This window comes from Carcharodon carcharias, chromosome 9 (assembly GCF_017639515.1).
Source record: "Carcharodon carcharias isolate sCarCar2 chromosome 9, sCarCar2.pri, whole genome shotgun sequence".
Taxonomy (NCBI): Eukaryota; Metazoa; Chordata; class Chondrichthyes; order Lamniformes; family Lamnidae; genus Carcharodon; species Carcharodon carcharias.
Genome location: NC_054475.1, coordinates 92,961,090 through 92,976,021, shown reverse-complemented (window position 1 = coordinate 92,976,021; position 14,932 = coordinate 92,961,090). Strand labels below are relative to the sequence as shown.

The 14,932-nt window shown below is 43.5% G+C and overlaps 1 protein-coding gene across 2 annotated transcripts in view; it reads right to left on the bottom strand.

Annotated features, from left to right (window-relative positions):
* arhgap36 (Rho GTPase activating protein 36) overlaps positions 1-14,932 on the bottom strand; it is a 329,472-nt gene that overhangs the window by 287,349 nt on the left and 27,191 nt on the right. Inside the window, exon 1 of one of the 2 annotated variants that reach the window (XM_041196092.1) lies at positions 1,571-1,701. The exons of the other annotated variant lie outside the window; for it this stretch is intronic. Within the exon in view, the coding sequence (XP_041052026.1) occupies positions 1,571-1,636 (66 nt within the window). The 5' untranslated portion in view covers positions 1,637-1,701. Of the gene's footprint in view, positions 1-1,570; positions 1,702-14,932 lie in introns of those variants that run through there. 2 annotated transcript variants of the gene reach the window in all.

Genomic DNA, 14,932 nt, shown 5'->3' with positions numbered 1-14,932 from the left:
CACAATGCTCCTTTTACTGATTGACTCCCACTCCAAATAGATGGACATCTGTGAAGTCCAGTCACCCACGTTGGCTGCCACCATAGACCATTTACGGCAGAGTTTTGTAGTGCATGGGTTGCCGGAGGTCCTCAAGTCCGACAACTGGACCGCTTTTACCAGCAGGGAGTTCATAGGTTTACGACTCTTAACGGCATTACCCATATCAAAACCGCATCCTACTGCCCAGCATCGAATGACATGGCTGAGCGGGCAATCCAAACCTTTAAATCCGGGATGAAAAATATGGAAGGGGATTCCATCAGCACAAGATTGTCCTGGTTTTTGTTTGCATACTGGATCGATGACCAGTATTGTCCCTGCAGAACCAGTAATGAAGAGATGTCTCTGCACTCGCCTGACCCTTATCTGGCTGAATTTAGAGGGGAGGGTGAAGAAAAGCCAAGAGGCGCAGAAGACCGGGCATGATGGTCATGGTCCCGAAAGAACTTTCACAGTGGGAGATGCTGTCCTCGCGAAGAACTTTGGAGATGGGACCAATTGTCAGTTAGGTGAGGTGAGTGCAGTAACTGGGCCCCTCTCCTATTATATGTTGGTAAACAGCCAAATAATTAGATGACACATGGATCATTTCCTCAAAAGAATGCCAGACCCACAAGAAGAATTGCAATCTTCTTCTACACTTGAGTCTGTTCCATTTGTAGAAGTTAGGTGGTCTTATGGTCACATGATTTAGAAGTACTGGTGGGGCCTGTGGGACCCGGAGGGGTGGGGGCCAGGGAGACAAACCTGCCAATTTCCACTGAGGAAACTCGTGGACAACTATCCCCTAAAAAGGAGGTCTCAGATAAAACAACCGACGCTGTTGAACTGCGATGCTTAACACATCTGAGAAAGCCTCCTGAGAGATTTGATTAGTAACTGGGTATTACTGTAAATAGCTCACTTGTTATTAAGTTTGTCAACTGTATTTTTTAAGTAAAGGGAAAGGGATGTGGTAAAGTGGAGTACCATGTACCTTTAAGAGAATGTAAGTGGACTAAACATGTGACAGTACTAACCAATCAATGTACAGCACAAGCTTCTGGTTAACTGTAAGTCCAGAGCTGTAGGTGGTTATGGGAGCAAGCAAGGATTTAGTGCTCTGCCTTCTGTTACAATAAACAATCACAGTTTGTTCTTATGCCAGTCTCTCTCCATTATTGATAGCGAGCATCAACTAACAAGCGTATATGAAGGTGTGCAATCCAAGTTTACTTGACTAGTGAACTCATAGACTCAAGGCCTAAAACACACCCTCAGTTTTCATTAGGCAGGGTTAAAATAGCCTCCTAGTTTGAACTTTTCAACATTTTAAAAGCTTTCTGGGACCATTTGAAAACTTTATGGAACTACTTTCATGGACTGGAAGAATACATTTTTTTCTGTCTAATTATAGGAGATGGGCCAAGTTAAAGTTTCCTTTCGTTCTTCATTTTTCTTGAAACATACAGGAACAGCATTTTTCCCCAAACTTGAATAACAGAAACTTTAGCTACATTTGATAAGCAAAACTGTGAAAGATACTTACCAGAACAGAGCCATAGACCTTCATTGATTTCAAAAGGAAAGTTGGAAGTGACAAACTCAGGCTCATCTCAACAATAATTAAGTGTTCAGATAACTCTAACTGAAAAAGCTTCAACACAAACACGACTGTTTATATCCGTGCTCCTGTGCTATCCGTACGGAAGCAGGGGCGTGAACTTATTTGATGCAATGTTCTAGTAATTTGCCCATTAACCTACCTTTCTTAGTCATTGTTCAAAGCTTTATGTAAAAGCTGGTTCAAAACCTAAAATAATTGAGAGAGCTTCCTCAGACAGTGTGATGGTAATTTGAGGCAGTTACTGGAAGCCTAAAACTTTTAATGCACTTTTAATGGACTGCAAAGAGAAATCAGTCACATTAAATGTAACAGTGATTACCAGACTGTTTTCTAATTGACTCTTTACGGAATTTAACTTTTCCCCTAGGCAATGTGATTCTATTAACCCCTTCAAGCCTAGAATCAGAATGTCAAAATCGAATTATGTTTGCTTCACCTGGAGTTGTCACTTTTACCCAAAGGATCAGGGAAGAAGTAGGATCATGATACATGGCTCGGGTTCAGAGGTTTACTTTGCTGCTGGTGAATCTAATAATTAATGTCTAAAGATTAGAAGATACTGGAGCAAAGTAAGAAACTATTTGTATTTTTAGAAAATATGCTTTTCCTGTTTACATTTTTGAAGCTTCTGGATAATTCACTGCAACAATGAACAGGCTGCAATTCCAGGGCCTGTTAAACTCCAAAACTCATTTAAACTCATTTTCACCTCACAATTATCCCATATCCATTGTAAGTGGGACTGTAGCAGGATGTAAACTGGGGGGGAAAATAACTACCGACATTGGAGGTCTGCTCCAGTCCATTCTGATTTTAGACAGCCAGTGTGCCTGCCCTCTTAATTTTAGGCAAATGGAGGCCCACTGATATTAACAGGACTTGGAATACCAACTTATGTCAAAAGGCTGCCACTGCTAGTTCCTCAAACTGCCCACAAGCCATTGGGTGTTACAGGTCAAGTGGTGGACATTACAATGCCATTAAAGGGATCTTTATATGTCATCATTCAAAATACAGCAAAGATTTGGGAGACACATTTCTGGTAGTTTATAGTTGGCTATGTGGATAGTATCGAAAGACTGTACAACCTCTGAAATCTTACTGGGCTTCTTGCAAGCATGGGGAGGATCCTTCCTGCAGTTCCATTTTGGCTGGAGAAAGAGGAGGAGCCATAAGGGGAGTGGATAAATAGAGCTGAAGCTGCACAGATGCCAGCTGGAATCTTATAGGAATCCTTTTCCTCCCAAGAGAGTGTATCAGTTCAGGACAACATACATGAACCTATGTGAGGAGCCTTGCATAAGGAGACTGCACTTTACATGAGAGTTGTTTCATTTCCTACAACAAAACCTACAAATTACTGCCATAGCTGTCTATACATTTTCCGTTGCAGTCAAGGTCACTGCAACCCTGAAACTCCAGCTCATTCCTGGCTATCACAGACGATGTCAGTAACATCACCAGTTCACACTTGCCCTAAGCAGTTGATTGATGCCAGGTTTGCCAAAACAAACTATTTTAACACTTTCTCCAGTGACAAGCAGAAACTACAAGATAGGACTCTGAGGTTTGCACAAATTGTAAGTTTCCCCCAATCCCGGGGCATCATTGACTGCACCCACATTACTCGGTGGACCCTTTCATAGGGACCCACTGCTTTCACATATCACAATGGCTTCCACTCCGTTAATATGCAACTGGTATCTAATTACCAGCAGTGCATCCTGTCTATTTTTCTGTCGGCCTCAGTGATGACTTTATGTTGCAGCAGTCCTCTGTCCCCGACTCTTTGCTCCCGCACAGTAAGCGGGAGGCTTGCTGCACATCTGGGCTGGAGACTTCAATTCTGAAGCCTAAGTTTTGTGGCAGGCACAGAAGTGAGAGTGATTCCCACTGGAGGACAGGATGGCTGACCACATGTGACCTTGCGCTGTTAAGCTCATTACCTATGCATCTTCAAGGATATCGCCAAATCACGTGGCTGGGGTGGGCAGGAAGTCGGCAACCCTGCCATTACCTTAAGAGGTCAAAGGTCCAGGTGCCATATTTAAAGGGCACCCAGACAGCCATTCATTCATTGCAGGCCAGGAACTTCAGTTTGCCTGTCTTTCAAGACGATCATGAGAATGTCCCTCAGCAGACCCACGGTTGAGCAAAGCCTCCCTGGAAATTCTCCTCCAGGCCATCTAGGAAAGGCAGGAAGTGCCGTTTTCCAGGAATGGCAGCAGGAAGCCCTCCAATCTGACCATGGCAGCCTGGGTGGAGGTTGCAGCACAGGCTAGTGCCCATTGAGCCCATAAGAGAACCAGCCAGCAGAACAGGAAAAGGATGAATTCTGAGTTCATGAACTCTCTTCTCTACCCTCACCCCTTTATAATCCCTTTTTTCTACATTCATTTTTATCTTTTATCCACTTTTTAAAAAATAATGTATTCATTTTTTATCCCCTTTATTCATCCCCCTTCTATCCCAGTTTCTATCCTGCTTTTCCCCACCACTGCCGCCTCCCCCCCCACCCTGTCCCTGTTACTTGTTCCATGTTGTTTTTTCCCAGAGTGTTTACCCTTGTTCTGCTATTATCACATCCTGTTTACTTACCTTTACGCCACTGTCAGCACCTTTTTTAGCCCTTGCCATTACCATTAACACTCCCTTTGCCCTTTAGTTCATGAAATCTTTGTAAATCTTTCCTTTGTCCTCCACCTTTCACTGACCTTTTATCCAGCTCCATCTGCTCCATCTGCTTTAAACAGTATAAATTTCATCACATTTCTACTTCTCTTTAGCTCTGAAGAAGGGTCAAACAGACTCAAAACGTTAACTCTGTTTCTCTCTCCACAGATGCTGCTAGATCTGCTGAGATTTTTCAGCATTTTCCTGTTTTTGTTTCAGATTTCCAGCATCTGCAGTATTTTGCTTTTAGCATGGCTGCCTCCATGTGGCTTTTCACAAGTTCAAAGATGGGGTTTTCATTTTGATTACACACCTTGTGTTGTGGGTTAACACCTCTGAGGGTTTGAGACAGTCAATGTCTTTGTTTTAAAATGAACTAATCAAATTAGATAATACTCTTTTGATTGGTTTCTGGGAAGTGTATTGATCCAAATCAGTCTGAAATGTTCTTTTGTTCCCTCTTGAGAGAAAGGAATCATTCTAATTCACTAGACATCTTTTCCAGCCCTTTTGTTCAATTTTTTAAAAATATAAAATTAGTTTGAAGTTCAAACTATGACATGCCAGTACTGGGCATGACACTGGGCAATGGAGGAAGAGGATGATGTAGTCAATTGTGTCAAAGGCTGCAGAAAGGTCAAGAAGGAATATTGTACAGTAATCACAAAGAATATCATTTATAACTTTAATTTGAGCTATTTCAGTGCTTTGGGGTCGGAAGAATTCTAATTTGAGGGATTTGGGACTGCAGTAAAAGTGATGTGTGTTAATGTTCAAGGACCTTTGGGAAGGAAGGGAGGCTAGAGATGGGAATAGTAGTCTGCAAAGGCAAAGGGGGTCAAGGTTTGGTTTGCTGAAGAGGGCGATGAAAGTATTTGAAAAAGGAGGGGGTGTGGTGGACAGTACCTGAGGAAAGCCAACTACTTACAATATTAGCTAAAGTAGGGGTCAGGATGGGAAATTTAGTGGTTATGAATTGCATGAGAATTGGGTTGAGGATGCAGGAGGTACATCTCATAGGCCTTCCTTCTGTGCATCTTCTCTAGTGCTCTTTCATGCCTGCTGACCTGCCTCTCACTAAGCCAGAATACACCATCTACTCCAACTGTCTCATTCACAGTGCCACCCAAACAGGTCCCAGCTGGCCCAAGCAAGCAATGCACATATTTGGAATACTGTGTGAACACATTGTAAATTGACTAAGCTAAGTTGGTTTTTTGCATATGAAAACATTTTTTTAAATGAATTGTGAAAAAGCACTCAAGGCCCTGAAAGCAAAAGACAAAACTTTTTTAAAATTAACTTGCAATCCAATTATCCACTTTTACAAGGAAGAACAATTCATGGAAACATCAGAATTATATAAATACATATTCATTCTTTGCCCCATGAATTCCCTCAAGTCTTTTTGTAAGCACCTTTGTTGCCAATTGTTTCTCAGGTTCAGTTTTTTGCCAATGGGGAACATTAAACCTCCGGAACCTATGGCGCTCAGACTCGAAAGAAATATGTAGAATATTTTATGGCCTTAGTACTTCCTTTTTACCTTTAATTATGGGGAGGGGGGATGCAGGTGTGGGCTCTATTAAAAATAGGTGACAATATTTATTGGTGATCAGAAAATTGCATTTTAGTTGGTAGTGGTGACAGCCTTCCATTTTATAAGATGATGGCTTGTGCGTGGTGATCAATTTTTTCTTTAACATTGCCTGGTGTGACCCATGAGCCGTACTCTGGCATGGCAGTCTCTGCCACATTTGCTGTAGAGGCAGACAGTGAGCTGAGAAGGTGCAGGATTCTGCTGACCTCTTGTTTTCTCTGGGCTCTCTTCTTTTCATTTCTGTTCGCCTCTTCCAATGTCCTTCCAGTCAGTCTCCAGAAGCCATGGCCATCAGTTACTGTCTCCCAGCTGCCACTGTCAATGTTCACGATCTTCATATTTCCCTTGCAGGTGTCCATATAGCAGGGGTGTGGATGCCCTAGGAGTTGTGATCCAGTGCCCAGTTTACCGTACAGGAGGTTTTTGGGCATATGGCTATTATCAATGAGCGTGGCTAAGTCAGAGCAGGTGTCATTAGCTCAGCAATGAGTGTAAGGGGTCGCCCATTTAAGGCAGAGCTGGGGAGGAATTTCTTCTCTTAGAGGGTGGTGAATCTGTGGACTTCTTTACCGCTGAGGGCTGTAGAGGCTGGGTCATTAAGTATACTCAAGGCTCAGATAGACAGATTTTTAATCAGTAAGGGAATCAAGGGTTATGGGGACAAGGCAGGAAAGTGGAGTTGAGGATTATCAGATCAGCCAAGATCTCATTAAATGGCAGAGCAGACTTGATGGACCGAATGGCCTACTTTTCCTCTTACATCTTACGGTCTTATGGTATGCTGATGAAATTGTAGTGATGCTTATACTGACATCACAATTAATTTCTAGGGAGGGTCTTGAAGACAAAGACCTGGAATCCATTTTTTAAAAAAGGAGGATAGAGGGGTCAAACGATCCCACTCGATGGATCAGCTCAAGTGAGCTGAAGGGCCTTACTCATTCATATGTGGGGATTTTAACTGGCTACAGGTTTGGGATGGTCATCAGGACTAGTGTGAAACCCACCCAGTGTTATTGGTATGATGCCCAATCATTATTGGTATAATGATAACTCCTGGGTCTCATTTTCAATTGATTAGTGAGCTGCTTACCCAACCATATCAAGGAAAGACCATTCACATGCCTTCAGAGTGGAATCTCTGGATTCTGAGGGCTATGTAAACCTCTGAGAGGGAGGCTGTTTTCAATTCTGCCAAACCGTTGTACAACATTACTGTAAAGAGCTGATTTTTTTCAAAATGAATTGCAAAACTGCTCTGAAGTTCGTTGACAACTTCCTGGTGGGTTCTAGTCACAGTGATCAGGGCAAGGAAAAATGTTTTATTTTCCCAAATATGGAAGAAAATTCCAAAACAGACCTGGAGAGTAGTGAGTTTTAGGAGCATCAACTGTCACACCCAGATTTAACATAGAAACCAGTTCAATAACCTGACAGGAACAGCAAGGGTGAATAAAACTTTTCATATCTCCACCTGTCTACACAGCATTTCCCAACTGATTTTCACCTCCTTCATCCTGCATCACATTTTTCATCACCAATCCCAAGCAGGCAAAAACTGTGTATGTGCGATTGGAATGAGAACGATTGTTCGTATCATGTTCCCTTATGATTCACCAACAGCATGGGTAAGCTCGTCTCCCAGCTCTGCTGAGCAGGCCTGAGATGTAGGTACCAGGTACCCCAGCCTTTGAAAGAAACCTTGTGGCACAAGAGCAATTCTAAGAGCTATGGGGAGGCCTGAAAAGGAGTTGCCTCACCATTCCAGAGAGCATGGCACGTCTGCTTCCAGCTTGTGTGGTGCATTGTCACACAACATCAGCGCCCTGTAGTCTATCTTGGAGGATGTGGTCACCTCAGGAGATGCTGTAACCAGGTTCTCACACCAGGAGGCTGTTTCAGCAGCCTTTTCAGCTGTGATGGAAGCTCAAAAAAACTGCCAGAGATACAAATTTAAATGGTACAATACATTGAGAGCCCCTATATATACCAAAAATATATATTTCCCACCGTGACTCACTAGTTTGGACCCTGGTGCATTTCCCTTCACAATTGTTCTGAAGTGCTATCTGAGCATAACTCTGAGAGTATAGATGCAGAAGAAACTTCTGAGTCGATACAAAAGAATGATATTTATTCAAATGAGCAATAACCATGAGCAAGATTTTTACCTCGTTGGGCGGGTGTGGCGGGCGGGCCACCCACGATCTGTCCCCAACCGCAATTTCACGCTGGCTGGCCAATTAACAGCCAGCCAGCATGAAAGGGGGGTGCCAGGAGCCTCAGCGCTGCTGGAGTGGGGGTGGGAGGAACGCAAACGCTGAAGTTGCGCATGCACATGGATGCGCGCAGTGAAAGCTCAATGCACAGAGCTGCCTCAAGGAACAGAAGATTTTTAACATTACGAATGAAGAGTTGAAAAATAAGGAAAACATGTCCCAGTTACATGATCAGGGACATGTTAAAAAAGAGTTTTAAAAGTTTTTATTTTTAAATCACTGGCCAAAACCACATCCCAACCGTGGATGACATTTCGCAAAAAATGCAAAAGGCTGCTTGGCTTAATGGCCCGCCCACCAACCAAATGGTTGGACAGCAGCAAAAAATTCAATTTAATGAATTTATTAAAGGCCTTAATAGGCCTCTTAATTGTCAGCGAGCACGCTGTCGCCTCTCGCGTGCGAAATATCATGAGAGTGCACGATGATGTCAGCACGCTCTACTCCCACTCGGGTCAGGCGCGCGCCCGCCCGACGAGGGAAACGTTCTGCCCCATGAAGTAAATGATTCAAGAATTGGAGCATGTGCTGGGTGTCTCATCTGAAATGGAAATAACCTTTGCTTGGCCATGACATTTAATATTGTACTTGTGTTTGTATCAGCATCACAAATATCAAATGCACTTAAAAGTCAGGGACAGTTCTATTACTGTCCTGTGCACCATTCCACTTAAGTACATTTGAAATGTTATTCTAATTAAAAATAAATAAAAACTTAATACTTTACAACTGCATGCCCTATTTCCTTTCATCCATTCATTTTTTTGCATTTTATCCCCACATTTTTTATATCTCTTAATAAAGACTAAACTTGGTATAGTAATGTAATCACCACTTTTATTTCAAACTATCGAGAAATCTTCAGCGATATAGAAGCCCCAAAATATGAAAATGTAGTGTTCTTCTAGCTGTTTCCAGCCTGCGCAACTGGCACCATGCTGTGAAGGACATTAGAATGGGTGTAATGTGTGTGTGCCAAAAGCATCAGGAATCATCAGGTTGTGATGTTAAACAGCCTTTCCAGCTGACTGGAACATGCTATAAGGCTCAGAAACTGCAGGTCCAGTGAACGGCTGTGCTAACCACTCTCAATTAAACGTGCATTCAGCTGTACAAGAGACTACCCAGTAGCTTTATTTAAATGGACAGGTGTAGTAATTATAGTTTTGGGAAATGTAGGATTGTAGCTTTAAGAATAATCCTGTGTTGTATATCACATGCTCTATATAAACTAATGTGTTAACCATGCAGGGAACAGCCACAGGAGAGTTCTTCTTTAGTTATGGAGTTTGATGCACATGTGTAATTGCTGCTGCTTTCATGTAAATAAAGTTAAATATTTCCACTAAGAAAAATTGTGTGGAAGATCAACTCTATAACAATCCGCATCCAACTGCAGGTGTGGTGCTTCTGACTTACATGCACTGTGGAAAAGTTTAGGGAAGTACTCTGGCTTGTTCTTGGTTTTTTTTTTGGGATATCTATTCAAGGAGGGCAGAGGATTTGGTCATCTGTCCATACCAAATCTGCAACAGGTTTAGGAGAAGTAGTCACAGTGCATTTGGGTCTTGCAACATGATAGGGAGATGGAACAGAGGCTCCAGAGACATGATGCTCTGCACAGAGGGAGGAGAAGGAGGACCCCACTCAAGGCCCTACACATCACAGGCTTTCAGAGGAAACTCCTCCTAGCTCTATCTTCCCCCGGAGCAATGCCTGAGACATCTCAGATTCAACAAGGATGTAATCATATAACTACGCCACCTCCTTCAATAGGACCTGCAGCCTCACAAAGGGCAGGGTGAGCACTGCCAGTTGCCGTAAATCACAGTCACATAAAATTGCTACCCGATTAGATCATTCCAGGCAGAAATGATGAAATTGTGAACATCTCCCAGCACACTCTCCATTGATGTATTCTGAAGTTGTCAGAGACCTTATATGTGAAGGGAGGTAATTTAGTCATTTAGAGAAAGCAGGAGGAGTGAGCAGATATATTTGCCAGGACAGTAGGATTTCTGTTGGTGCAGGGAGCCAATGATTACATGCATGTGGCTCTGTGGGCTCCTCATGTGAACAGGGAGAGGTACAGAAACCTCAAGGGCTACTATTTTATCATATGAAGTTGGTGTGCAACCATACACAAACAATCATGTTGGTGAATGCCTGCTTTTGCAGCACAATGATGCTCACAGTCTGCAGTTGGCCATTCATGCCATCTTCGGACCTCCAAGAAAACCTTTCCATTACATCCTTATCGAAAATTTATACAAATAAAAATGAACTTTTCATCCTTGTATATTCACTTAATGCCTGTCTTGCAGGTGCCTTTGCCTATCCTAGTGTTCCTATTCAGTGCTACCCCTGTGGCTGTTGCATGGCTGTGGAAGGCTGCTTGCCTTCACTGATGAAGATTGTAGATAAACGCCCTCAAACAGCTGTGGACCTAGAAGGCCCAGCTTTGGACTACACACTTCAGCATGGATGGCAGCGGAAAGGAAGTTGCTGGAGTGGCGGTGTTGAGACTACAAATGCTGTCATCCTGAGAGAAAACATTGGGTTTGTGATCTATGGCACCAATGCCACTTCCCCAGGGTAGTACCTCAGCAATCATAATAACCTGTCAGAGGATGGATTGTTGTATGCTGTGAGAATCTGCATGTTGCTTTGAGCACTGAGATTCGCAGTCAGGATGGCAATAGCCTGAGCCTGCATGGCAGCAAGCATGGACATCATGACCTCAGTCTGAGCTTCCAATGCAATTCTGAGATGTTGGATAGCTTTCTCCTGTGCTGGAATGGAAGCTGAAACAACTGAGACACTGCATCATGCCTGGGCCTGTAAGCCCTGTCATACAGTTAGCCATGGCTTCCATGCTGAAAAGAGGTTGGCTTCAGTCCAAAGCCCTGTGCCAAGTTGGGCTGGTCTTCTCCACCCTTCTTGGCAGTGACAGGAAGTTGTCAATCAATATGCCAAGCATTTCAGTCTGCATCTGCATCAGCATTGTCCTGTGTGCCACCTCATCTGAGTCCGATGCCTCATCTACAACCTCATACATGAGCGAGCTGGCACACATGCTAGCCTTTCCCCCTGGCCTGGTTGCAGCCCACCCATGCCCAGTGTCTCACCACGTGCTAATCCCAACTTTGTACTAGCCTCTAAAGCTTTTATAGTGCCATTATCTGAGCTGGCAGCTCCAAGTGTCAGACCACATGACAGGTCATCCTTGTCAGTGTTGAGCTATCGCTCTCTTCTTCCTGTGGGTGCTGTGGCTGGGTAGTTGGCAGCTCTTGTGCACCAGAAAGCAGAAAATCAGAAGAAAAGGGTTGGGGTAAGGAGGTGGGGTGGAAAGTAAGAATTTCATGATGACAACATCTGATGCATTCACTTTATGTCAAATAACTGGAGGAGGGCAAGATACAAGTTGAGAAGAGGCAATAAGAAGGAACATATCATCATCCTCAATGTTCTTAGTGACAGTTGGGCCAGGAAATCTCCATAAGGCCTAGGAGAATCAGGTGCCTTTGTGCCGCTGTTTCTGCTTTCCTCTTTTGCCCTGCCGGAAGAAGGATAGAATATCAGTGAGTGCGTTGCATAGTGTTTGGGTGATGTGCCTGCCGCAGCTGAATGGCTGAAGGCGTATGATAGCACTGAGAGGCAGTTGTAAGGCTGAAATCATTAGAAGGTGTGTGAGGATGAGGCAGAATATCTGAATGTAAGGCCTGAGCATCACGGACTGCCGCTTGGTGAGGATCAGCAATGTGGTGCATTGAGTAGCATGAGATGTTGGTGGTGCAGTGGGTAGGAATTGTCAATGAGAAGTTGCATTCACTGACCCCACCCACATGAGGTCATTTAATCCTTTTCCGGCACTGCTTCCAGGTTCTTGGGGCCAGATTCCATGCATTGATCTCCCTAGCCATCTGCAACAATTCCCTGCCCCCCATGGAAACATCGCCTCAATCGTTCTGTCAAGTCCATAAGACCATTAGACATAGGAGCAGAAATTAGGCCATTAGGCCCATCGAGTCTGCTCCACCATTCAATCATGGCTGATAAGTTTCTCAACCCCATTCTCCCGCCTTCTCCCCGTAACCTTTGATCCCCTTACCAATCAAGAACTTATCTATCTTGGTCTTAAATACACTCAATGACCTGGCCTCCACAGCCTTCTGTGGCAATGAATTCCATAGATTCACCACTCTCTGGCTAAAGAAGTTTCTCCTCATCTCTGTTCTAAAAGGTCTTCCCTTTACTCTGAGGCTGTGCCCTCGGGTCCTAGTCTCTCCTACTAAGGGAAACATCTTCCCTACGTCCACTCTATCCAGGCCTTTCAGTATTCTGTAAGTTTCAATCAGATGCCCCCTCATCCTTCTAAATTCCATCAAGTATAGACCCAGAGTCCTCAAACGTTCCATATGAAAGTCCTATGACTAAGGCCTTCAATGCCTCATTCTTGAACCTGGGAGCCATCTTCCTGCCCATGTGCTCTATTTGCTTTGTTTCAATTTGCATTACTGGCAATCAGCAGCAGCTTCCTTTCAGTCAGTGCAGCTCCCCTTTAAGAGGGACAGGCTGCCTTTAAGGGCTCAAGGGTAGCTGGCCTCATACACTGCTAGGCTCCTACTTGACCATACAGCATACCAGCATCATGGGTCATGTTTGGTTGCATGTTACAATCATGGAAATGTGGAGGCAGATTGCCAATCACAACCCTTGTCCCCAAAACAGGTACAGGACAATTTCTAGCCCTATGCACTTGCTTTCATCAGGAGAGCATTTATAATACACATCATTTTATAAAGCTCATTTCTCCTATAGCTTGGCTCCCATTATCCATTTTTTCTGGAGGTAGGAGCAATGCAATCTCAATTTTCAGCTAACTGAAAGCCAAATCATTAAAAATTAAAATGGGCTGTCCCTAATGTCTATTGTGATTTAATAAGAAATTGTAGTTTAAATCCAGTTTCTCAGAATTGTGGATCAACAACATAAACTGGCAGTGATTGACGATCTTAGAGGCCACAGATCACTACTACAGGAATGAAAGAAGTTGGTGTAGCAGAAGGCACTTATCTGAAGCTGGGATTATTTGTTGGAATGCAGTAGTTGGATCTTTACTGTGCACCTAACCTATGTTGGGGCTGCTGTAGAGCAAGCATTGCTTTGCATCTAATCTATATGGTTCTCACCTGAGATTTTTTGACAAAGCAGTTTATGGGCAACTCTGCTTTGTACCTAACACATATTATGCCTGGCCTTGATCATACAACATTCTATATCTATCTAAGAAGTCCTTAAGCCATCACAAACGTGGCTAAGATGGAAAGGGCTTCTTTTTTTACACTAACATTCTTCATCTTACTGAGCATAAACTACCTAAAATCCTTAGAAATTAGAGAAAAAAGCTCCATAAGCAGAGATTCTGAGGCCGTGTGCTACTGGCAGAACCTTGCATCTAGCAGATAGTTTATGAGTAAAGGCGAGGTAATGGCACTGCCCATGATTTTCTGATAAGTCACAAATGATGGGGGCTTTAACAATCATAATATAAAGATCCAGTTCACCATAACCCGTGGAGAACAGTACAAGTGAGATATACACAGACAGAAATACTGTATATATTGTACTGAAATTAGGATTGTTGGAACTAACATTAAAAAGTTAAAGATGAGTAATAAATACTGGCCTTGCCAGGGTTTTCAACATCTTGTAAATGAATAATTTTTAAAAACCTGATTTTCAATTGTTAAACAACACACATCACCATAACGCATGTTATTAGCTCAGGCAGACAGGAACTTGATACTTACAATAACATCTGTGTAAAACTGTATTGAGCAAGCACAGGATGTGCCCAACCCAACATCACTAAAACAGTTTTTTAAAGGACTTCTAGTTTATCAGTGCAGGAGCAAAAAATACAGAGCATATAATGATACAAATCTTTAAAGCCAGTGGCCTGAACTTTTCCTTCATTGGGAGGGCTCAGTAGGAGTGCGTGGGGACGGTTGGGAATCCGACCGCTGCCAGCGATCAGGTCTGTACTGCCATTTTACGCGGCCAATCAAAGCCTCCCAGGTATCCCTGCCTCCCTGGAGGTTGCCCAGGTCAGCGTCTATCCCTTCAGCGTTCTCGTGAATGTGTTCATCCTCGAACTCACTACTGGATTCATGGGCCAGGATTTTCCCATCAGCGATTTGGGGGCGGGGCCCAGTCGCTGAGAGGAAAATGATGCGGGATGACGTCGGGTGGAACCCCTGACGTCATCCTGGTCCCTTTAAATATTCACGAAGACGGGGGGACATCGAAATCAGCTGTCCGCCCGCCAACCTGAAAATGGCCAATTAAGGCCATTGACAGGCTAATTAACCTTATTAAAGACCCTGCCCGTCCAAGCTTAAGGCTGGCAGGCAGGCCAGGAGCCCCAGTGGGCTGCAGATTATTAATGAAACTTCATCCACTGGCGGGATGAAGTTTCATGTCTGTTTTTTAAAAATTTAATAAATTTTATGCATTTATTATTAACATGACCCATCTCATGTGACATGTTAATAATTTTAATATTTATCTATTTTTAGAGTTTACTTAGCTCTCACAAATCTCCCTGAAACTGGACTTTGCCTCAGGGAGCAGTGTACTCTTCTGCGCATAAGTGAAAGAGTGCACTTTGACAGCTGGGGATTCCCCACCCCTCGCACAGGAAGTGCAAAGCGCTTCACGTTGGGCAGG